The following is a 25,078-nucleotide window of genomic DNA, read 5'->3' as shown; positions in this document are numbered from 1 at the left end:
GCAGGGTGGGTATCGGCATGGTGCCACAGGAGGGCTGCCCGGGGATTTTGCACAATCCTGCTGGGGCACTATCAGTTAGATAAGCTGTGTGCCTTATGGTCAGGTCAGGATAACCTGGGCAAAGTCAGCACAGGCTGCAATAGCATTGGGTGCTTCCAGCGAATTAGGATAATTAGTGGTTTTTCTTATACAATAAATATTTTGGCTTTAACTCTATTTTAATACTTTTAAGCACTCGTTTCAGAAGTCACTTTCAGTGCATTCAGTTGGTGAAGTGAGAACAAAAGTGCTTGTGATGGTTTTGGCTCAGCAATAACAGACGGTGCCTTGTCCCTCACCCCCTCTCCCTCAAAGGATGTGAGCGGTTGATAAAAAGTTGATAACTCAACAAAATTCACTGTGCCTGTTAATAATTCTTCTATAAAAGCCGCACACTTTCCCCTGCAGTCTTCAGTCGCTTTTAGCATGAAGGGACTCATCTTGGCCCTGGTGCTCGCCCTCGTGGGTAAGTCGAAGCTTCACCAGCACTGCCGAGCCGTGATGTCCACTGTGGTCCTGAGCAAACTGCATGTCCTCAGGGCCTTTCAGGGTTATTTACAGCTTAATTTGCTGAAGCCCTTTTATGACTTCGGCCGAAAACTATTAGATTTCTGTGCCTAGGCTTAGCGGCAGGGGAAAAGGCGAGCAAGCAGTAGCTAGCAAGCGGGGCTGGCGTGGGCTTGCTGTCCCCGCAGTGTGGGGTGTACCCTGGGAGCCCATTACTGGTTGTTTGCTGACCACTAGCACAATGAGTAAATGACTGATAAGTGAAAGGATCCACAGAGATGGGGGGTTTCTCACGCATCCTTCTCTTTCCTCCCACACAGGGGGCCAGAAGCAGGACCTCGGTAAGTGTGCTTCCACCGCCAGCACGCAGCTCCCACGCTGCCCTCCCCTACAGCTGTGCCTTGCCCGCCCCTTGCACCTATTTTGCAGCAGTAGCAGCCTCACCCTTCTTTGCTGGGATGGTTCCTGCGAGTAACATCGCAACAGACATAGCGAAGGAGGTGTTTCTGTTATATTTTTCTTTCTGTAGAGCCTGTTTTTCATACCGGCAAGACCTACCTGTATGGCTACGAGAGCTTCATCCTGCACGGGCTGCCCAGCAGAGGCCTGGCGATGGCAGGGGTGAGGCTGACCTGCAAGCTGGAGATCAGCTATGTGTCTCACAGCGACCACCTTCTCCAGGTAAATCCCGACGGGCAGTGATGATTTCCCTACTGTGGGCAGAGGTGTGGACATGGGCACTGAGCTTTGCACCGTGCTGGGGGAGAGCCGAGGGCACCGCTGGAGTGTCTGCAGCTGTAGCCAAACTGCTTTGGGTTACTGGTAGTGACCTACAGGCAGTGCCGCAGGCTTCCTCGCAGCCCGCATCTCTGTGGGAGGGAGCCAGAGCTTCTCCAGCTCTGCTGCCATCAGTACCTGAGCCCCCTCGACTAAAGCTGCCTTAGGTTCATCTCCATGTGGAAATATGGCAGGCAGCTGCTTTAAAGAAATGTCCTTAAGGTAGTTTTACTAACTATCTTACTACTAACTAACTAGTACTGCTAACTTACTAACTAAGGTAACACTAAGCTTAAGAATGAAAATGAGAATTCAAGCATGAAATATCCATGTTTTTCAACCTGGTCTATAGCCTCAGAAAAGCTTGGTGCTGGAATTCAGAAATCACATGAGAAAGTCCCATCTGTCTCCATTATCTTCCTTTTGATATTCTTCACATAGGTATTAATTCAAATGCGAAGAATTCTAGTGGTAACAATTGTCCTTGGCATAACGATATCAGATCTGGAAGCGCTGTTACTCATTGAAAAGATTAAACGAAACAGCTTAAAATACTGGCTTGGAATGAAAGACCACGGAAAAGGGATCTAGAAGACACTACGTGGGGAGAAAGCTGTAAGAGGGCACTTAGCGTTTATCCTAGGAGTTTGCTCAGTCTGTAATCCTCTGCATATGTTATTGAAACAGCGTGAAGGAATACCTATTACCAAACCTTACACACTGCATCAATTGCAGGCTCTGTGTAACCTCGCTAGAGTTGCTATAACTTTAGCAATTGCAGACAATAGTCTTGAGAAGGATTTAATTTGAGAAAATGTGACAAGAGGCAAGCCACCCTTGCATCATTGATTATAAATGCCTAAAATGAAACAGAGCACTAAGCCCACACCATTTCCCTCTATGCAGGAACGTGTACTTCTGTGTTCAAGGGTGAGAGGTGTGCACCTATGTGTATGCGACTAGATACATATGTGCATGCAGGCACTCACTTCCCACTAGGTAGCAGTCAAGGACTTGTGCGCAAGCTTTACAGCTTGATAAGCTCAAAATGATGACAGTCACTTCCAAAGAAAGAGATGTCATCTTCCCCTGGGCCCTGTCCCATGTGAGGTCCTGCGGTCATCTCTGCTTCCCTATCAGCTGTGCCACGGCTGATGCCATGGCACTCTGGGACGTGCTGGACCTGGAGCGGCAGACAAAATAGTCCCCATGTGTTTAGGCAGGGAGCTTGAGCGGTGGCTTGGCTGCCTTGCAGGCTGAAGGGAGATCTCACTGGACATCTGGGGATAACGGGCGAGTATCCTTTCCATCCAGATTGCTGGCAAGTGGTGTTTCAATCACCCAGCAAGCCTCACCAGACTTGCTGAAGTTTTGAATGCTGCTTGCACAATCCTATTTTTCTGGCAGAAATCCTGCATGGAAATTGCATTTTCAGGGACACTTCCTAGGCCCAGCACAGAGGCCCAAGGAGGAAAAAGGTTTCCTGTGGTGTTGGACAAGTGGCTTGTGTCTGGCCGTGGAATGGAAGTGCCCAGTTTCCCTGTTGTTGCACTGTTTCAAACTGATGGTGAACAGGATGAAAGTTTTCCTAATTTTGTTCACAGATTCAATCACCAAAGCTGGAGGAATACAATGGCTTCTGGCCCACGGACCCCTTCACTGCATCTTCGAGGCTCACAGAGACCATTGCTGCATGCTTCAGCCAAGCCTTTAAGTTTGAATACACTGATGGAAGGGTTGGAAGTATATTTGCCCCTGAGGACTGTCCCATCCTGTGCACTAACCTAGTGAGAGGGATTCTGAACATGATGCAGATAACCATCAAAAAGTCACAAAATGTGTATGAACTACAGGAGGTTTGTTTTTTTCATTCTGATTTTACTTTTATTCTCATTTTACTGTTATATAGTAATTTGCCTGTACATACACTTCCCACGCAATTTTCTTTGACCTATTTATTGCTGTTTCAAGTGGAAAGTTCACTGTGTTTAATCAATACTCACAGGCTGGGATTGAAGGCATCTGCCAAACCAGATATGTTATCCAGGACGACAGCAAGAATAACCGTGCCATCATTTCCAAAAGCAAGGACCTGATGGACTGCCAGGAGAAAGCGGTGAAGAACATGGGAATGGCATACATCCGCCCCTGCCCCACCTGCCCCCTGGTATGAGCAGCACGGAGCCCTGCTGCCATGCTCAGGCATAAGCCACTGCCAAACTCTTGTGCGTCTCACTGACGCTAGTAGGGAGTTTGACTTGTCTGTGCTAATTAACTACTGCCTGTTCATATTTCTGAGTAGGTCTCTTTGCACTTCCAGAAAGTCAGAAATGTTAAGGGCACGGTGATGTTCACTTACAAGATGAAGTATGATGGCAGCGGGGCCTTGATGACGTCTGCTATGTCTGAGCAGGTGTACCAGATCTCTCCCTTCAATGAACCCAACGGGGCAGCCGTCATGGAGGCAAGGTAGGCACCGTGCATGTCCTTAGCGTAGCTGTGATTATCAGAGCCAGGAGGAGATGCCTAAAACATATTCACTGTTGATGTGTGAGTTAACAAGAAGCATCTGGCCTGTGGGATGTATGGGCACCATACATCCCTCAGGATGCCCCGCCGGGTCCTGTGTCCTGCTGTTTGGGCGTTTTGCTGGGGCACCTGAAACATTTGTTCAACCTCTCGGAGACTTTGGTCAACTCTAACGAAAGCTCTCGCCAGCCCTATGACATTTCCAGATAATCCTGAGCAAGGCACAGAGAAGTGCACGATCTGTTTGTGGTCAATGCAATGGTCCTGCTGGACACTCTGCTCCAACCGTGGTACGTGTCCTCCATGCACACAATGTGGTTAAAGGCTACTGATGCATTTCCTTCTTTCCCTTGAAGACAAGAACTGTCTTTGGTCGACATTAAAAGGACTCCCATCAGTGCACCAAAAACTCAGCTGCAAAACCAGGGGAGTCTTCGTTATCATTTCTCAGGAGAGCTACTCCAGATGCCAATTCCTCTAATAAGGATTAAAAATACAGATTTACAGGTATTAGAGGCTTACTTTTCATACTCTTTCATTCTTTATAAGGTTAACAGGTCATCACATAATTATTTTAGACATGGATCCTTCCAACTGTCTGTTTTTTCCCATAGTTAACAGAAACGCTGCTGCAATTAGTTCAGAATAACGAGGAAGGAGCCACTAAAGAAGCTTCAGCCAAGTTCTTACAAATGGTCCAGCTTTTTCGTATAGTGACCCTTGATCAAATTGAGTCTTTGTGGATGCAGTTTGCCAATGACCTTCCTTACAGGTAACTGTACTGCCTTCAGACAGGATTTCAGATCAGAGGCTGTTGTGGTTTAACCCCAGCTGGCAACTAAGCCCCACACAGCCGCTCACTCACTCACTCCCCATTGTGGGATGGGGGAGAGAATAAAAAGGGTAAAAGTGAGAAAACTCATGGACTGAGATAAAGTCAGTTTAATAGGGAAAACAAAAGCTGTGCATGCAAGCAAAGCAAAACAGGGAATTCATTCACCACTTCCCACTGGCAGGCAGGTGTTCAGCCATCCCCAGGAAAGCAGGGCTCCATCACGTGTGACGGTCACTTGGGAAGACAAATGTCCCCCCCTTCCTCCTCCTTCCCCCAGCTGTATATGCTGAGCATGACGTCCTGTGGTCTGGAATACCCCTTGGGTCAGCCGGGGTCGGCTGTCCCAGCTGTGTCCACCCCCAACTTCTTGTGCACCCCCAGCCTCCTCGCTGGTGGGGCGGTGTGAGAAGCAGAAAAGGCCTTGGCTCTGCGCGAGCACTGCTCAGCAGAAACTGAAACATCCCTGTACTATCTACACTGTTTCCAGCACAAATCCAAACCACAGCCCCATACCAGCTACTATGAGGAAAATTAACTCTACCCCAGACAAAACCAGCACAGAGGAATACTGGGCAATGGGGGTAATGAATCCTCCTCTCCCTGGCAGGCACTGGTTCCTGAGTGCCATCTGTGCTGCTGGAGCTACAGACACATTCAGATTCCTGAAGCAAAAAATTCATGATGAGAAGCTGAACATCTGGGAAGCAGCTGCGACTCTCCCTCTCGCCTTCCATTTTGTTACACCCAACAAGCAAACTCTAGAAGTTGCCTCAGTGAGTACAGATCTGTCGTGGTTTAACCCCAGCCGGCAACTAAGCCCCACTCAGCCGCTTGCTCACTCCCTATTGTGGGACGGGGGAGAGAATCAGAACGGTAAAAGTGAGAAAACTTGTGGGCTGAGATAAAGTCAGTTTAATAGGGAAAGCAAAAGCCGTGCACACAAGCAAAGCAAAACAGGGAATTCATTCACCCCTTCCCATCGGCAGGCAGGTGCTCAGCCATCTCCAGGAAAGCAGGGCTCCATCACGACATGTAACGGTTCCTTGGGCAGACAAACGCCATCACTCCAAACATCCCCCCCTTCCTCCTCCTTCCCCCAGCTGTATATGCTGAGCATGACGTCCTGTGGTCTGGAATATCCATTTGGTCAGTCGGGGTTGGCTGTCCCAGCTGTGTCCCCTCCCAACTTCTTGTGCACCTTCTTTCTGTGTGCCTCTCACTCCTTTTTAAAGGTGAATTCGCAGGATTGTAAGTGAAAGATGCAACATATTTCCTTCTAAATTTGTAAAATGCAAGGCGTTAAGAAAAATGGGAAATGTTTTAGAAAATTTTTCCAGACTCTTGTTGCCAAAATTTTTTAATGGCTTTGGTATTTGATGCTAAAACCCACAAGTACTAAGAAAATTTCTATTGATTTCTTTTTTCCCCAAGTTTTTTTTTTTTTGTAATAGACAAACGCAAGAAGGTAATATCATTTAACCAAAGTCTAAAGTACATACAGTATAAATGGAGCAACTCTATTTACTTTTATTGTAGCTGAATGACTAGCATTTGATTTAACTTCTGAAAATATTTATGAAAAATCCAAAGCAATTTTATCTATTTATTTCTCAAATGTAATTTTCACTAAATACCAGCTCTAATTACTAGAAACATTAAAGAGTGCTACTTCTTTCTTCTGCAGACTTTTTTGACCTGTCCCCAAATCCAGAAAGCACCAATGCATCGAGTAATTGTTTACCTGGGATATGGTAGCATGGTAAATAAATACTGTGCTCAGACTTCACTTTGTCCATATGAACTTCTTCAGGTAGGTGACTCCCATTTCTTATTCATAAGGGGTGAAGAAATTTTTAAAATGCCTCTAATTTAGCTCTCACAATGCTGGCAATTACGTAACTTGCTGTTTACATGCCTCACTCTTAGCTGCGATTGCCTGCAAAATTGCAAAGACAGAATGAAACACCAAGCTGACGCCTTTGACAAATCTGGTCTTAACAGTTCAGAATTTCAAATGTAAGTGGTAGAAGCTCGTGGGGATAATGGATCCTGTAAACAACCCGAAACTGAGTTTTGCTATGACAAATTTAAGATTAAAGCGAAATAATTATGATTCTTCTCTCTAATTTTACATTGGGTAGAGTGTACTTAAAAAAATGTATTTAAAAGGCACTAAAGTGTGAATATAAGCAAAGCTCTAGATTAGATATGTTATAGGTTAGGGCTTCCAAAGAGGCCCTGCTACATAGTTGTATATCACTGTCAGAAATATTCAGGACATTGTCCTCGGACTATGCAGCTCTGGCTCCTCGCTCAGAAGGACCACAGCACTGAGATGGCCTGTTGGTGTCTGACATATTTAATCTTCCAAAAAAGACTGAAACAAAGCCAAGCCACCAGAAGGGTAATTTGTCTTCTCAGAACAGCAAAACTGTTTAAGTAAACTTGCTATCGCTATAGGAAGTGAAAAATATGCAAGCGTAATCCCGCAGCTGCACAGACCCTGGGCGCTGCAGGCTGACAGCGCTGGTGGAGGTGCCCCAGGGGACAACGACTGAACCCGGCACCAGCTCAGCGCTGCTCTTGAACTTGCAACAGACTCTCTGGTGCAGGTATCTACGCAGGATTAACTCCTACACTCAGGCTTAGGCGCAATTTAAAATCAGTTACAACACTGGCTAAGGAGAAATCCAAGTTTGCTTGTATGTTCCACATTTGGCTTCCCGATATTGATGGTGAGATATTTCCTGGGAGAAAAATCCGAACAGCTTTATTCTGGGCTTTGCACCAGCATTTGTTTTGCTTGCTATGGCAATGCATATTGTTATGCATTATTGCAAGATAAGATTAACACAGTCTGCTCTGTTTTCAGCCACTCCACAACCTTGCTACTGAAGCCACCAGCAAAGGTGATGCCAAAGGCATGGCTTTGGCCCTGAAAGCCATTGGCAATGCAGGAGAGCCGGCCAGTATCAAACGCATCCTGAAGTTTTTGCCAACGTTTTCCCCAGCTGCAGCTTCTTTACCAAACAGAATTCATGCTAATGCCATGTTGGCCTTGAGGAAAATTGCCAGAAAAGACCCTGTAAAGGTAACTGAAATTATTATTTAAACAAATGTATTAGAGGGTATGATTTGGGTTGACTTAGTGATTCAGGAATAATAAAGCCATCAGGTAATGTTAGCAACTCTGGGCAGATTTCTCAGTTGCTGGTCTTCCTCTTGCCCATCCTGCAAATTCCTGACATCATGCCATCCTTGCTGATATCCTGGGAAAGAAGTTGCTTTAGTTGCTGTAACGCTGGGCCCATTACTAATGGCTGTTTCTCCCAGCCATTCGTGCTGAATGTGACTCTGCAGTGAACTCTCTGTTCACTGTGCACGCAGCAATATCTTCATTTTCAGTGACAAGTCCCATGCTCAAGTCTCTGTTTAGGGTTTTTTTCTCCATTCACTGCAGATCATACATGCATGGTTTAGGAACCACTTCTCACTGAGAAGTTATAAGGTACTCACAGATTGTATCTTCCTCCTGTAGGTAAGGGAGATCGCCCTCCAGGTCTTTATGGACAACACACTTGCTCCTAATGTCCGAATGGTGGCTTGTGTTGTCCTCTTCGAAACGAAGCCTGGTCTTCCAACTGTAACAGCTATGGCCATCTCACTGCTGACAGAGCCCAGCTTACAAGTAGCCAGTTTCACATATTCACACATGAAGGCTTTGGCAGTAGGCAGGATCCCACAGCTCTATAATCTGTAAGTAGAGGAAGAAGCACATTTTTTAGTAGCAAATGGTGATTTTTTTCTGGCAGTTTTCTAAAGTTTTCATCACAGTCAACTTCTTCATATGATTTTATCTCTTTATTACTCAGATCTGCTGCTTGCAACATTGCCATCAAACTACTGAGCCCCAGACTTGACAGGCTGAGCTATCGTTACAGCAAGGTCATCCATGTCGGCGATTATTCCTGTGAGTACCAGGTGCCCTGTTCACTGCTTCAGCTTATGTAGCCAAATTCTTCTATTGTATTCTGTGATTTTCATCCAAAATCCAATCACAGGCTGTGAGTTTAGTGTGCTCTTGAAATAAAAAAAGCACAAGAGCCTCCTAACATGCAAAATCCCCTGAGGGTGTTCTGCTACTCTCTGGGTATCTTCTGGGGAAAGTGGTGCTTGCACGTGGATTTAGGCCTCCTTCTTCTGTCACTGTGGTTGTGTTGACTCTGCCCTAGAACAAAGTTCTCCTCTTAAGGTTGCAAAATTGAGGACCAGTGGGACTGAATCCTGACAGAACCCCTTGTGATGTACTATAGCGTGTACCCTGCATTGGCTTACATACATGAGACACCTCAGAGACCCTAACCAAAATCTCTGCTGCTTTTTATTCCTGTGATAGTTGAATATCAGGCTGGTGCCATTTGGAGGGTCTATCTAATGAACAGTCCCAGCACCATGTTTCCATCCGATATAATCACAAAAGTAAGAGGATATTATGCAAATACTGCAACGGATATTATTGAGGTAAGTATTTCATTAAAACAGCCAGCTAGATGCAAGCCAGCTACAGACAATATTACTTGTTGAGCCATTTGGACTGTGATGTAGTCTTTAACTCCATCTCTGGCTGTGAGGGCGGATGTGGAAGAGAAAATTTAGATAGTAATTATGATTTTACTTAGGCTTCTTCTTTTATTTGGGCTTCTTGACACGTACATTCATCAATGAACACATTCAGTATAGTCATGAAAATCTAGGAGAGCAGAGGAAAGCTTACGCAGCAGAACATTCATCTGCCCACATAAAGTCACATGGCATCTAGGGTGTTTTGCATAAGTACAGGGAAATAGCACCTGAAATTAAATTTCAGCCAGCAGTGGAGCCAGAGCAGCATGAAGCTCCATGTAACAGCGTGCAGGTATTTACTCAGCTGCTTGGGCAAGCTTTGCAGCCTGGGCTGAGCTCTGCACTGCCCTAAAATTATTCCTGCTGACTGATTCAAAGCTGGCTCAGCACTTCCTCAGCATCTGCAACCATAGCTTGTAGTCATTTGCCAGGTTGACATAGCCTTATAAGTGCAATGGCTTCATGAAGTATGTATTTAGACTGGCCTTGGTGAGTGTAATACTAGGCACAAAGGTTTTCCTGGGCTCTCTTGTCCTTGGGCTGTGACGCCTGACTCTGTTTCCTACAGGTGGCTCTCCAATCGCAAGGCCTAACTAAGCTTATCAGGAAGCAGAATATTCCCTTTGCTGAGTATGATACATACAGGACACTGAAGGAACTTGGTAAAACGGTATGTCTCCACGCACCCTTCTGTTTGCAATACACAGTTACTGCCAGCGCTGGGATGGCATCACCCACCCACCCACCCACCGAGCCATCCCTTTGATGTTTCAGTGCAAAAGGAGTCAGTCATCCTGTTTGGTCATGATAAGATGAACTTACATTGTACTTAGGCTGTCAACAGATGCCACCTTTTCACTCAACATATGTCAGCCCTTAATGTACAGTACAAAAGATGATGATGCTGGTAGCCAAAATGTATGTGTTTTAAAGTGTATGATAAACACAGTAAGTGGTTGCTCTTCTCTTTTAAAATGATTACTGAACAAGATTTTTGTTCATCAGTCCTCAGGTCTCACCTACTACTTACAGAAGCAGAAATTACCAAGTCCTTGCTTCATTCTTACATGGGAAAAATCCCACTGAAGTCAATTATGCAACATAAAATAGGCCACATTGTTTCAGACCTGTAAGATGTCTATTAGTTTTTTGGCTAAGGAACCACAGTTAGCATCCTTCAGATAGGATCTACTCTTTGCTAATACATTACTGTATTTTAAGTGACATTATCTGCTCCTACCCTTTCTCTCAATCTCTCCTTAACACCACAGCTGCTGGGATGGAAAGAACTTCCTCCTGAAGACCCTCTGGTGTCCGCTTATGTCAAAGTATTGGGCCAAGAGATCGCCTCTGTTGACATTGATAAAGACGCCATTCAGCAGATCATGATGGTACTGATAAGGCTGTTGTCTTTTTTGTCTGCGATACTGAGTAATTTCCCTTTCCTGTGTCTTCTTACCTACTTACCTAACCTATTTCTCTGTTTTCAGAGTCTAAGTGGATCATCAAACTGGCAGCCAGTGGTGAAAAAAGTGGTGGAAGAGGTCCAGCGAGGTATTTCAGGCCGATGGACCCTGCCGGCAATGGTGGGTGAGCTGCGGCACATTGTCCCCACGGTGGTTGGTGTGCCGCTGGAGCTCAGTCTGTACGGTGTTGCGCTGGCCCAGGCTGCGGCTGACGGTGAGCTTGGGATGCCAATCTGAGCAGTTTCCCCACAATAATTGTGGGTCCAATCCCTCCACTGAAATTAAATCCCTCTATAATCTTGAAAAATATTCTTGTAATATGGAAACTTTAGTGTTCAGCTACCTCCAAAAGGTTTGAGAGGTAATTAGCATGTTTCACCTTGGACATATTGGTATAACTCTGGTTTGGAGTAGCCATCTTTAAATAATCCCGTAAAGTATTTCAAAATGTTAAAGCACTGCCCATGAGTTAACTACTATGTTTATTGAAAACATTGTATCATCTCCAGCGTTAATTGTTTCTCTGTTCATATAATTCCTGTCTGTCTTTTTCCAGTGGATATACAGATATCACCACCTTTATCTGACAATTTTAGACCTTCACAGTTGCTGGAAACCAAGATGGATATTCATGCTGACATCAAGCCGAAGTAAAAATGATGTATCTCTTCACATACACACATAAGCCTTTATATTTATATTTGAAACAGATATGTGATAGCATGTTGTTATATAGGAGTCTTACTTGTCCCAAATTTGGGATGGCTGTGCTAGTCCAGAGCAGTGAAATTGTGAGAAAGCAACACAGTCAGCTGATGCTTTACAACCCTGCAAATGTAGCAATGTGCACTGTATCCCACAGGATGCTGTACAGTTCTGCCATTGCTAAAAATGCTCACATTTGTACCTCTTCAGTGACTAAAGATACTAAGCTATGAAGATATATTTGCTTACATATGAACAGGTTTTACAAGTTCCACATAGAATCGCATCACCATCTGGCACAAGCTGGGGGAATTTCAGGGGGAAAAGGGAAATGCTTCTGGATCTGCAAAAGCAAATGCAAAAGCAACAGTACTAATATCTATAATAGTAATAATAATGATGATAATAATAATAATAGTCATGATAATAATAATAAACTAGGCACAACCTGAAGCTAGGAGAGTCTGGTGTTAGCTCTTCCTCAAGCAATGTATCAGTGACAAAGCAGTGAAAGGGTCCATGTTAGCTTTGTTCATCAGATAAATCCCTTCACCTTTTCCAGTGGCACTTCAGCCTTTTTTGATCTTGTTACGATACTTCTTCATCCATCAGTAATAGCTCTTACAATAAACAGAACAGTGTGAAAATGCAATTTTGCATTTCAAAGTTAAATATGTGCATATTAATCTGTAATTATGCATGTTTCTATTTCCACTCCTTCAGGGCATATTTTCATATGATTGCAATGATGGGGATTAATACACAATACTTTCAGAGTGGTCTTGAATTTCATGCAGAGTTCAGTGCCAACACTACAATGAAATTTGATGCCAAGATAAATACGAAAGAGAAAAATTTGAAGATTGAAACCCCTCCCTGCAATCAGGAGGTTGAGCTTGCTGCTGTGAGGTACGGAAAAACTTGTTGCATTTTGGTTGTTATGTGTTACTGATTGCGAGCTCTTTGTTAAAAAATCGTGAACATACAGTTCCTTGTTAGGCCCTGCCATACCTTGGCAGCCACATAAAGCTTAGTATTGTATTTTTTGCACCAGCAAAGACGGGTAAGCAAAATTAGATGTTACTTGTGTGCCATTTATCACCTCCACAGGAGTGAAGTTTATGCTATTTCAAGGAACATGGAAGAAATAGATTACGAAAAGAAATCCCAGCTTCTCCCCAAAGGAGAAGTACCAAATATCTCCGATGAGCCATTTCAGCCATCAGAAAGTTCTTCAAGACCTGGCAGCTGGAAGGTAAGGAGGCCTTTCACCATCAGTAGTGCACAGGTATAGAACAGACAGCTCCTCAGAGGGGCTGAGCACCTCCCAACACAGCAGCTGGCTAACCAGCTCACAAACACGGAAACTGTGAGACTCAGCAGGTGCCTGACATATCCCAAACCAAGCCTAACGTAAGTCCCAACGGGTTCAAGACATGATCGTTCACAGTCTGCTCACTCTCATCATCTCACGCAGGTAGAGTTTGCTTTGACAGCATGTCTTTCTATTTCTTTACAGTCATGGGGAGGGTGTGTGAAATTCATATCCTTTGTACAATACCCGGGGTTTTCCAAGCCAGAGCAATGTGGGACAGATGGCTCTTCGGCAGGATATCTATTTTTCTTCCCCAATCCTGAGGTAGTCCCTGCAGTGGATTGGATTGCAGAAGCCCATTCTCTTATGTGCTCTTCAGCTTCTGAGGCTGGAGTGGGAAGGATAGGTTGACTTGCAACAGTAGCCCAACACTGATGCAGAGAAGTAGCCCCTCCAAAGAGCCCTGCAGGTTCTCATTGGGAAGCATGCTTGTGAAAGGCTGCCTGGGAAAGGCTGGGCAGAAGACCTGTCCTCTTCCACAGAGCACTTTGGAGGAAACCCCGCTGCTTCCAGTGCTTGGATCTCTAATTTTAAGCAATGCTTCCTTACTTAGGCAGGACTGCCATCATTCTCTTCATTAATAGGAGGAAAGACTTTAGGAGCCGTGACAATTTTTTTGTGGAAAATATCTTTGTTTGTCATATTTTTGTTTAATGCAGCAAAGCAATATTCCTAGTGTGATATCCAAGCAAAGTTCAGAAGAAGCACATCACAACAGCAAAGGAGGAAGATTTTATGCACGCAACTTCTGTAGAAAATTTGAGAGTTTGGGATGTTCTGCTTGTCTCAGCCTAAAGTCACAAAATTCTGCTTTCTTAAGAAATACCTATCTGCACAAATTAATTGGAGAACTTGAGGCCAAAATACTTTTGAAGCCAGGTACAGTCATGACAACAAGCTTTTCTGTCAATCTCTGTGAATGCTGCTCAAGCAGCACAACCCTGCAATGTAAGTGTCTTGACTTTAGTTCTCACAGATGCTGATATTGACAAAATACAGCTGGAGATTCAGGCAGGATCCAAAGCAGCTTCCAAAGTAATTGATGTAGCAAGCTCAGGGCCTAAGGAAGAAGATGAGACATCTCTGTACGAGGACATTCAAGCTAAACTGAAGAAGATTCTAGGCATTGAAAATGTGTTCCAGGTAAGAGCCTATGAGCATTGGAGAGGGAAATATTTTCCTATAAATGAAGCCAAGGGTTTCCAGCGTGGAAAACTGGCGTGAGAAAGCAAAGATTTTGGCTGGGAGGAATGGGTCTAGCTGAGTTCTGGTGTAGCTTCTGCAATGTGCAGAGCCAGGAAGTTGTATTTCCTTGAAAGCCTGTGGTGAGCAGCTTGTCTGACACCCAGAGGAACGTTACAGAACAAGCTATAAATTCATAACACTTTGAACTGTTTTTGGAGGTTGCAAATAAAACACGGCGCCGTAAGAAACGGATTCACAGTAAAGAAAAGATTGCAGTTATGGACCTCTGGGCAAAACCCAGTGCAAGCCCCCTCTCCAGTTCATCCTCTTCTTCCACTGCTTCCTCTGCTGATGGTAAAGAGCCTGGAAATGAATACAAGAAAGATGAAATAAGGCAATCTGGGAAGAAGCGTGGCAGCAGCAGCAAGAGCAGCAGCAGGAGCAGCAGTGGCAGGAGAAGCAGCAGCAGTAGTGTCAGCACTACTAGCAGCAAAATCTGCAGCAGCAGCAAAGACCACTCTGGAGATAGGCACTGCAGTGAGAACACTGAAAATTCCAACCAACAGGTAATTCACCCAGGCTAGAACTTTTTCTATATCTTGTAGTGAATACTTTTGTACATCAGGAAATTGTGCCTATAACAGCATGGACCAAAGAAAGAGAAAACAGACTGTTGAGGGTGACTGACCTGTTGAGGTAACCACCTAGTAGAGCTTTTTCCCCTTTTTAACCTCTCTGGTTCTCTGAAGCATTTCAGCTCAGAAGTTTCACATTCCAGAAGATTTCAGTTTAAAATGTTTAAAAAATGTAATTTTGTTTTGCCTTTTTCCCATACTCAGTACTGAACTTTTTAATGTATTTGTCAAAAGCCTTTGTCTTCTCTTAGATCTTCTTACATACTATCTGTTTTCACAGGCAAATCTACCTGTTTACCAGTTTTGGTTCAAGCCAGCAGATAAACAGGTACATTTACTGCTTATACTATGAGCAGGGCCTACAACGGCTCTCACTAGCTTTGCTGCAATTAGAGCTTAGTTCTCTGAGAATAAAAATATGAGAAATTAATTCTGCAACAACTTCCAATGCTAAACAACTTGCTTCAAGGTGATTGTCTGTTTCTGCAGGACCCAGGAAGGGAAGTCCTGAACTGCAGCATCAGCTCCTCCTCTTCTTCAGCTAGTGGTGAAGGCATCTCTAGAGCCATGTCTCAGGTGAGTGTCTTAATCTGCAAGAAATAAAAACATCTACTTTGGATTTCCAGTTATTGTATGTTTATACAGAATAGGAAAAATATGGTGATTTAGCATATTGCGTAATATATAGAAAGAAAACAAGTTGTTTCCTGTTTTATAAAGGTGTGCACATTGGATAGCCATTGAATGTTTTTTAATATTCACTCAATACAGGCTATATTTTTAAATGAAACTGGAATGTATTGCTGAGTATGTTGAAATCTCTGTTACTCAGTAAATAATTCACTATAAAAAAGAGAACACTTTAGAACTGCTGACCTGCTTGATCAGAAACTGGTTTCAGGTATAATTTTTATTGCATATGTCTCTGTAAAAGTTCAGGACTTGACTCTGCCGCTCTTTTGTCCATTAGGTCTTCACTGCCAAGTATTTCTGTTCATGTTAGCAAGACCATGCAAGGCTTCTGAAAAGACCTTGATTTTGCAGTAATGCTCCAACTTTGAGAGCAATCCAGGCGTTTACTGAGGAATGACTGCATAGTAAATAGTTAATGGTACCTGGTCCTTCTGTAAGAACTATTATAAGAACTGATGGAATCTCGAGCAGATTTCGTCAAAGGAAAATTTCACACATTTCAGACAATGACCTACATGCCTACAAAATAGTAAACCTTACTTTGCTGAGGCACCCCCTCTGCACCAGCAGCTCCCGGTCCCAGTTGTTAGCGCAAGTAGCTTGCAGAAAAAAGGCAACCAGATCTACCTTCTCCCCCACCCGTTTCGGTGTAACTTGAATTCGCCTCTCTCGTCCGTCTTTTCAGCACATCACTGCTTCCCTGAACTCTTCCCAGCCTTCCCCAACGCTCTCGCCACATACACCTTCTTCCTCAGCCACAGCCTTGCTCTTTCCCCATTTCCCCCTAAGCCCTCGCCAGCTCTGTCTCACCTGACCCTTCTGTGGGTCTCTGTCAGTCGCGCCTGGCAGCCCAGGGAGGACCCGCTGCCCCACAGCTCGTCCCACCTGCAGGTCTCCCCCGGCCAGGTGGGGACTCCTGTCCCACCACTCAGGGAGAGCAGTCACAGCCCGAGCGGATGCTGCTGTTGGGCGCAAGGCTCCGACTTTGAACGGGGCCACGTACTGTTCCGTGCGCAAGTACCCCACTTTGGACTGCACTGAACAGATCCCTCTGCCAACACAAATTATCACTGCTTTAAACAGGTGGTTAAATGAACTTTATCAAAAAGACTATTAGCTAAACTACCCAGCTGAGCTGGGTAATGTTGGTTCTTTATACAGTAGGGTCTTACTCCATACTTCCTTTTGTTACACTGAAATCACTTACAAAAAGATTCCTAACACTACTGTTTTACTTACGTAGGTCGCAACAGATCTCCCTTGAAAGACTGTGGCAAAACCACATATGAATTGAATAAATTGAGCGGTGGTCTATGATGCTGTCCCGTACTTCACATAAAAAGACTTCCTGAATGAAACTTTTCCTTTACAAATATTTTTTATCTGTGGTTTTAATATAGCAGTATTAATACTTTGCTTATGTCTTTGGTCTCTATTTCCTCTCTGCTGACTTAAGCCTAAATTCTTGGGAGACAGCAAGCCACCGATCCTGGCTGCAGTCCTTCGTGCCATCCACAGAAACAAGCAGCCGACAGGATTACAGCTTGTACTGTACACTGATACACAACCCATGAGATCAAGGATACAGTTATTTGTTTCAAGCATCACAGGATCAAGTAGATGGAAACTCTGTGCTGATGCTTCAGCAATAAATTCCCATAAAGTATCAGTAAGTTTAGAATAATGATCAGCTCAAATGTAAATGAAATATAATGATCTTACTATGTTTTATACAAAAATATATATATTCCCCTCTACTAGGGTTCTCTTAAATGGGGTGAAGATTGCCAGGATTACCAGATTGCTACTCAGATTGCAACAGGGCAATATGCTGCTTATCCAGCTATGCAGGTGAAGCTGGAGTGGCCAAAAGTACCTTCAATAGTCCGAACAACTGCAAGATGGTGAGATTTTACTTTAGTTTTTGAAAAATTCACCTGTGTCAATGCTCCAGATAATTACAGGTTCAGTTCTGCAATTTCTGAGCTGGAAAAATTGCCCTTAATCAGTATGATATTATAAAATCAGATTACATGTGTCTGTTTTTTCTGTGTATTCATTCCCTCAAAGTGTAGCGCATTTTAGTTTGCAGAAAAACTGCTTGAAACAAAGGAGATGATGGGATTCACCTAATCTATTGCAGACTTTTAATTTCAAGTGCCCGAATTAGGAATTTGATCTCCTGATGCTTCCTAATTGATGGAGGCTCAGAGCAGAAGCCTAACCTTGGTTCTTTGAAGGAGTCTGTCTCTTACTGACTGTACCGGGAGAGTAATTTCCTAATGTAGGCACCTTACCTCCAGCTTCTGAAGAAGGTGATACAAATACTTCCTACAAGGCTTGTTGTACACTAAATAGCAAATGTGTGACGCTCAGTGCAAGAAAACTATAACTGCTGGGTTCAGTTCACATATGTGTCTATCCATATACATATAGTATCTACTGTATTCATTCATTCATTGTATTCAAACACGCATTTGGCCACAATAACATACATATCCATATCAAAGCCTAATCTTTTTTTCATAGTCCTACCAAAATACAGACACATACAACTCAGTTATCTAAATATGCATGCAACACAAGCTTTCATATTAAAGGCATACAGGTGATTTGGTAAGCAAATGTCCACTGACGAGGATAATTTCTCATATTAGGTTGAATTACCTGAAGTGCTATTATCTGCCTCTATTAGAGGGAGTGAAACCATCTAATTGACTACCCTGGAGCAAAGCTACAGAACTCAGCTTTTTTCTGCTCTGAGACTATGCCTTTTTTAAAAGGAATATTTTCTGTATTTCTCTGTTTGAGTCCCAAGCCTGTAAGGGAACCCAATCATAGAGATCCCTTGGTCAACTCGTTGACAGTGGGCAAAGGATCCTTGCTAAAAGCTACCACTACAGGACTGGCACATTAATATGAGGTCTTCTATTTTTTTGCATGTTAGTATTTTAGTTTTTATGTAATCCGTGCCTATTTTTAACTCTGAATATGTTTAAAACAAGTTGGCTATACTTTTCATATCACTCTGCCATCCAGTCTCCTGAAGACTGTTTCAATGATTAACAGTTAAAACCTGCTTGCCCTTCCTCCCATACACAACATCATGTATTACCAAACCCTGATACAAAATGTGTCTAGCATATTGCTTTATGGGGGTATTTTAGGTTGAACAAATAATAAACAGTTTTTTTCAAAGACAGAGCATTTTAATCACTTACTTCCTTTTCCAGGTTCTACTCATTTCTTCCAGGAGCTGCATATGTGCTTGGGTATTCCCAAAGGCAACAGCGTGGTCCCTCTCACTGGGCAACTTTGGTTATGGCTCTGACATCTCCAAGAACCTGTGATGTGGTCCTCAAGCTACCTGAGGTAACTATTTCCACTATCTTTTATCCTGGGGCATTCAGTACTTATGAAATCAAAAGTTAATGGCTTTTTTAACCCACTGATTTTTATTTTTTTTTTAATTTATTAAACTGTAAAGAAGCTCCCATCACAAGGACATTATACTCACGCAGTTAGTTCCATTATGAAAAAACCTTACAACACAGTTCTCTTTCCCATTTAGCATGCAAACACATGAAATAAGAAACAAGTTACAAAACAACCATCACGATTTATAGCACACTATCAATAACTTACTAAAAAGACCACTGCTCCCCAAATCTTCAGGAAGATGACAGGTTTTCCCGTGTCTTGGAAAAGATAATAAAACTAGGCCGTAGATGAGCATGATGGCCAAATAGCAGCCCGCAACATATAGGCAAGGAGAAGGTGTGCATCTCAGGTAAACGAACTGTTCGGACTGTGAGCATATGTGATGTACAACTCCCCATTAAGCTGCAAATTGGTGAATATCAAACTTCACTTATAGCCCTGCTATTCTATAGGTCGCAGATGTGTCAAACTGTAGAGCTATTTCATGCTGTAGACAGAGGACTTGATTTCTTTTTAGCTCTGACCTAATTCTAGATTCTAATTTAGATTTCAGTCAGTACGGTCCTCTTTGACCATTATAGGGAAATGCTACGTCATCTCTACACTGTATTTTGCATTTACATCCATGTTTGTTTTCTGACTGATTTTCAGCTTACAATTTACGACAGAGCCATCAGGCTTCCCCTGCCATTCCCTTCAAGTTCAGGTACACCGATTTCAACACTACCATCCTCTGACCGGAATGTCTTTTCCCAAGCAACACTTTCAGTCATTGAAAATCTTAAAGGTCAGCAATTAACTATCAGCACAAGCACTGGTTGACTTTGCAGATTTTGTAAATATGATTTATACTTTTGACATAACTTGAAATTATTTTACATTCACTTAAAAAATCAGTTGGACTTCAGATAGAAATAAACCCATCTCGAAATCTGTATGATTTTTCTGTATGAAAATCTGTGAGGCTGCAAAGATGTAAAGAAAAGGAAACATATTAGTAAGATTAAATATTCCGTTCCATGCCAAATAGTGATTCCAAATGCATCCATTCCCAAATGCATCCATTTCAGTTTCACTGCAGAGATTACTTGTGAAGAAAAAAGCATTACAAAATTTATGAGAGGGTCATCTAAATGACCTCAAATTTGGGGTGTTCTGCTTGATTAGTGCTGTTATGTAGAAGCTAAAACAGCTTCAAAAGTATATCCATTAATCTCACCTCCTGCACTTGATTTTGAGGGGATTATTGTTTCATTAATGCTGTATTAAGAGCTAATCACATTATACTCACTTAGGGTAAATTTTAAATGGAAAAGCTTTATGTAATCCTGGGATAAGGAATCACATTTTGCTTGAGATCAGTGGGCTAATATCATACCTATGCACATTTCTTTGGTAAACACCAAAACTAGTCCATATTAATTAAAACTGCTGTAAAATAATTTCTAATCAGAGCTGATAGGATTTCCAACAAAATACCATTACAGTGAAAAAGTGAAAAGTTCACTCCAGTGTGGCTCTTTTTCCTCACCATCTTCTAACTACTTCTAATCCTGGTTATGACTCAATAAAGGTAGCAGGGTTTTAGTGAATTTCCTCTAGTGTTAATGATATGTGAACTGTTAACAACATTTGAGTAATTCTTTTGACTACAACAAAGTTACAAAAGCCAAAAGGCCACAAACAGAGAGTTGCACCAGCACCAGCTGTGAGCAGAATTGATCTCACACAACGATTGAATCATAAGTGGGTTGTGCTCCTGCCTGGGGACTGGCAAAGTTTTGCTTTTGTATTACTACAAATCCAATATTTCACTTGAAGGAATCATTTTGCTTTTACGTGGGAATAGGTAACATTGGAAAATGGTTTTGGTTTTGGTTTTTTTGTTGTTTTGGGGTTTTTTAATTACTAATCTAAAATAAAGTAACTGTCTTATACAAAGTATAAAAGGCTTGCTTTTGACTGATTATTATTTTTTTCAGCTCGTTGTTCAGTTTTCCAAAACACAATCACAACCTTCAATGGTGTTGAATTTAATTATTCAATGCCTGCAAATTGCTACCATGTCTTGGTGCAGGACTGTAGTCCAGAACTGAAATTCCTGGTGATGATGAAAAGACTTGAAGAGTCTGCTGACCTTACAGCAATAAATGTCAGACTTGCTAGCCAGTAAGTAATTGCAAACTTAATGACAAATAGATGTCAAGCTGAATATGCTCTAAATGTGAAGACCAGATTGTTAGGGCAGATTGGTGCTAGCATATGACTCATGCAAAAAATTACTGATGTCAATGGAAAGATTTCTTCTAGGAGTGCCACTGGGATTTGGGACTTTGCTTTTCAAAAGTGCTTCTGAAATATATCTGAGGTTCACAGTAACCTAAAGTCTTTACTGCCCCAAATTCTTCATTAATTTGTTAGCATTTAACCATCTCATTTTGGTTCTTAGTAATTAGGTAGACACATAAACCATAAATCCAAAAGGGACTATTGTAATCATTTAGTCTGGCCTCCTACACTAAGCTAATAATTAGAACTAATTAGCACCCACAATCAGCTCAGCAGAGATGTTGAGAAGTGGACATAACTAAAAAGGGATTTACTTATCCCAGATTAGAGGCACTCTCTTAGGTCGTCCCTTGGTGCATAATGTTCTAATTTATTTGAAATTAACTTAAGACACACTTTGTTTCATCTTGGAGCAATCGCCTCTGCCATCATAGGTTCTTCTTTAAAAGTATAGTCTGATACTCTAAATTGTATGGGATTATGCATACCAAAATCATTGTAGGGAGTATTCTTCAAAGTGCCTAAATAGCCTTTGATCTGTAAGGTTTCATTACAAGTAATTATTTATTTCTGAAAATTGTGTAACTAACTGTGCCATAATGTTAGAGAAAGGGAGAGAAACTAGTATTCTCTGCACCTGTTTTGTGGAAGAACAGAAGGATGCTTGTTTTATAGACTGTGTCTTTGTGATAAAGACATTCCTCCTCACTGTAACATTCCCAATCTTTTCATAAAACTGTATGGATGTGCTTTTGATGGGCTTGAGCTTCGTATTTCTTCATTAGAGCAAACACTGCTCTGAAGAAAATACTACAATACGCAGACTATTCAGGCTGTAAGAGAACCACCGTAGGGAATCCGATCTTCCTTTGAAATGTAAAGCACCTTCAATTTATGCGAACATAATAGCAATTATATTGTTCCGCAGCAAGGGTCCCTGTAGCCTGGTGTCTTCCTGCCTGAACCGTGGCCACAAGCAGACACTCCAGGATGAGTAAAGCCAGGGAAAGGTGTATTGTGAGCACTCCTGGCACGCTTTCCCGGGCTTTCTCAATCTTCTTCCCAAAGGGTAGTAGGTGATTCATGCCAGAATGATACAAGCATCCTGCAGTGTTGGTTCTACCAGGACTAGAAATTGTGAGCTGAGTAAAGCGAAGGACAAGCATTTGTTTATACTCATTTCCTTTACTTAAAGTGAGGTTGACATGTGTGTTTCCAATGGACTCATCCAGTTGAAGATTAATGGTGTTCAAGCCCCAACAGATGTTCCATACACATCTAATTCCGGTAAGAGACTCATCTTTATATTTTGTTTAATCTTTTTTCATCTTTTGAAGAAGGAGAGGACATGATCCTGCAAACCCCTCTCAAGATAAAGACTGCCCTAATTCGAGAAAAAATGAGGTGATTTTAACATACCTTCATGCTAGCTTTCATAGGGAGTAGCAAGAAAGATGAGCAAAGAAAGAGGTGCTGATCCTGTGTATCTTTGCACAAACCCAATAACGCAACGCTGTGGTACCTTGTGCTGCTCACAGAGACCCACAGAACAAGCATCTAGATGTGCCCTGGTCACGGCCACCCTTGTCACACGGCTTTGGCTTGTTCCAGGGAAGGGAGCAGAATGGTCTTTCTCATTTCCCCCATCTCTTTCAAGATACATTAGGGTCTGCATTAAGTCCCCAGGAATTTAACAAGTGGTTCAGGCTGGACCCTAAAACAATAGCTTCCTTTTAAAAGAAATCCCTTTTTGCTTTTTTGTTGCAGATGCAAGCATGCTGATCAGCAGTGAAAAGGAAGGTCTGTCACTAAAAGCCCCAGATTATGGCATAGATAAACTATATTATGATGGGCATAGACTTGAGGTATTTTTAAAAATTATTTTCAGTGGTTTTATTTTTAGAAGAAAAACATCTAGGTACATTTATTGTACATTTATTATTATTAAGTTTATTTATTATTAATCACAATTTCTTTATTGCCACAAAGATTCAGGTTGCTTTCTGGATGGCTGGAAAAACATGTGGTATTTGTGGAAAATATGATGCTGAGAAGGAAAGGGAATATCAAATGCCCAGTGGATATTTAGCTAAAGATGCAGTGAGTTTTGGTCAGTCCTGGATCATTACAGAAGACCCCTGTTCTGGAGGTACTAAGATTCTAATATATATTAATGTCATTGCCTTTGACTAATTAATTAGTCACATGAATAGATAATTTGTATTAATTGTAGCACAATCATCTTATTTTTCATTATTTTTGTGATTAGTGCCCATAGACTAAAAAAAAATATCCGTTTTTCCTGCGTTTGGTAGTTCACTGGAAGTTCTGGTTTTGTATCAACTTCTTATGCACTATGTAGTTACCGGAAGGTCATGTGTTCCAGATAAAATTATAAACATAAAACTCCCTGAAATGATAAGTTAGTATGAAAAGTAGGTAGCTTGACTGTTGACCAAAGACATCTTATGTCATCCTTAATAGTTTCATTCTTTATTTCCGTTCTGTTATTTGCAGGCTTTTATTTTCCCAGAAAAAAAAAAATAAATTAAAATCTAGCCCTAACTATCAAACTAGAGGGCATTTGATGTGGGATATACCTGTTTTAATTTCCTCAGGCTGAAGATGAACTTAATCTGAAATCTTCAGCCCGGGAACGGTTGCTCTTACCATCCAGGTCCTATATAAAACCAACATGGACATATTGATAACGTTAGGGTGCAGAGCATTTTGTGTGGAACCCAACCCTCTGGGCACGTGGTGGCATTTTTGAAATATATTTAGATCAAGCTCCCCTGGGGGAACTGATCCAGGAAAGCCTGGATCACAGAGGCTTGAGGACTAAGCTACTCAGCCACGGCAAAGCAGGTGTAATGCTAGGCACAGGGCAGAAATGGATATACGGATGTCTAGGAGCCACTACTGCCCCTAAATGAAGTGCGGTCATAGTTTGGGTAAAGTTGAGCGTCAGCTGACCACGGTTTTCGCACGTATCTTTTCTGATTTGTACACCGGTGTCCTACCTAGATCCTATTTGGCAAGCCTCTGTCCTTGGGACTGCGCCCCATATGCCCGATTTTCTCACAGCCTAAGCCATTGACAGAAAATCAACTCACTTAATCAGATTAGTTTCACGTAGCTCGCGCCTCTTGGTTCATCCACTGGTCTTAGCTGTTGCTGATTCCACAAATTAAGTCCAAAAAGTTATTTATACAAATTCTGTAGGTGCTTTAAGAGAATTCGTGTTTTATAGCTTGCAAGCTGCAGCGCAAGTTTGTCCAAATTGAGAAGCCGGTTGCCTTTGAGCCGAAGGCAGCGAAATGCTTCTCCATGGAGCCAGTCCTGCGCTGCGTAGAAGGCTGTTCAGCAGCCAGGACTGTTCCCGTCTCCGTGGGCTTCCACTGCGTACCAGCCGGTGAGTCTGCAGAACGGGTACTGGCGCACAACACAGCCCGCGCGTCCCACTCCCACTCCGTGACAAACCGGGAGAGGCTGTCCGGACTAACGCAGGACAAAACCCCCCTCACGCCACCTCTTCTTCCTCGTTTCTCATTGACAGCCTCCGCTCTCAGCCTGGAAGGGCAGACGAGGCTAGACCAGAAGTCCGAGGACGTCGTGAGCACAGTTGCTGCCCATACGGCCTGTTCCTGTCAACAACAGTCGTGCCCGGCGTGACAGGATCCAGCGTCACGGCACCCCCTCAGCCGGGACGGCCTGCGACCCCGCGGAGGCGGCTGGTTCGGGCAGGGCGGATAAGGCCCCGTCCCCGGCCGCAAGAGCCGCCTTCTCCGCCAGTTGTTTTGAAAACAGTTGCGGACACCCTCCGCCGGGTTGGGTTGGGTCTTCTAATAAACCGTTGCTCTGTAAAACCGGTCAGTCGAGGTCGTTCCTGCCCGAACCAGGGGCTCCCCGGCGGCGGGCCGGACCGAGGGCCGAGCGCCGCCCGCGGCCACGCCGCCGGGGAGGCTCCGGCACCTCC

General features: G+C 43.0%; 1 protein-coding gene across 1 annotated transcript; it reads left to right on the top strand.

The window, feature by feature from the left end:
* The first annotated feature begins 462 nt into the window (after positions 1–462).
* LOC126042132 (vitellogenin-2-like) lies at positions 463–25,069 on the top strand. Its single transcript, XM_049808822.1, has 35 exons — positions 463–505; positions 867–887; positions 1,076–1,227; positions 2,928–3,179; positions 3,329–3,490; positions 3,644–3,792; positions 4,209–4,359; positions 4,467–4,624; positions 5,295–5,460; positions 6,372–6,497; positions 7,560–7,778; positions 8,226–8,443; positions 8,560–8,657; positions 9,084–9,208; positions 9,879–9,980; positions 10,582–10,701; positions 10,801–10,990; positions 11,333–11,426; positions 12,205–12,390; positions 12,592–12,736; positions 13,516–13,735; positions 13,824–13,999; positions 14,260–14,607; positions 14,957–15,004; positions 15,166–15,252; positions 16,826–17,038; positions 17,131–17,273; positions 18,603–18,741; positions 19,462–19,597; positions 20,793–20,979; positions 22,295–22,386; positions 22,867–22,964; positions 23,089–23,248; positions 24,353–24,514; positions 24,659–25,069. The coding sequence occupies exons 1-35, from the start codon at positions 466–468 to the stop codon at positions 24,772–24,774; spliced, it is 5,199 nt and encodes a 1,732-aa protein (XP_049664779.1). The 5' UTR covers positions 463–465; the 3' UTR covers positions 24,775–25,069.
* Positions 25,070–25,078: the final 9 nt, after the last annotated feature.

The sequence above is a fragment of the Accipiter gentilis genome, chromosome 8, assembly GCF_929443795.1.
Source record: "Accipiter gentilis chromosome 8, bAccGen1.1, whole genome shotgun sequence".
Classification (NCBI taxonomy): Eukaryota; Metazoa; Chordata; class Aves; order Accipitriformes; family Accipitridae; genus Astur; species Astur gentilis.
Note: the sequence above shows the minus strand (reverse complement) of the source record. Positions and strands in the feature narration are given on the sequence as shown.

What these genes read in the sequence shown, in the direction of transcription:
- LOC126042132 (XM_049808822.1), top strand. Translation starts at nt 466, where the DNA reads ATGAAGGGACTCATCTTGGCCCTGGTGCTCGCCCTCGTGG. An exon ending in ACAGCGACCACCTTCTCCAG is followed by an intron (nt 1,228 to 2,927) that starts GTAAATCCCGAC and finishes TTTTGTTCACAG; the next exon opens with ATTCAATCACCAAAGCTGGA. An exon ending in GTCCGAACAACTGCAAGATG is followed by an intron (nt 17,274 to 18,602) that starts GTGAGATTTTAC and finishes TTCCTTTTCCAG; the next exon opens with GTTCTACTCATTTCTTCCAG.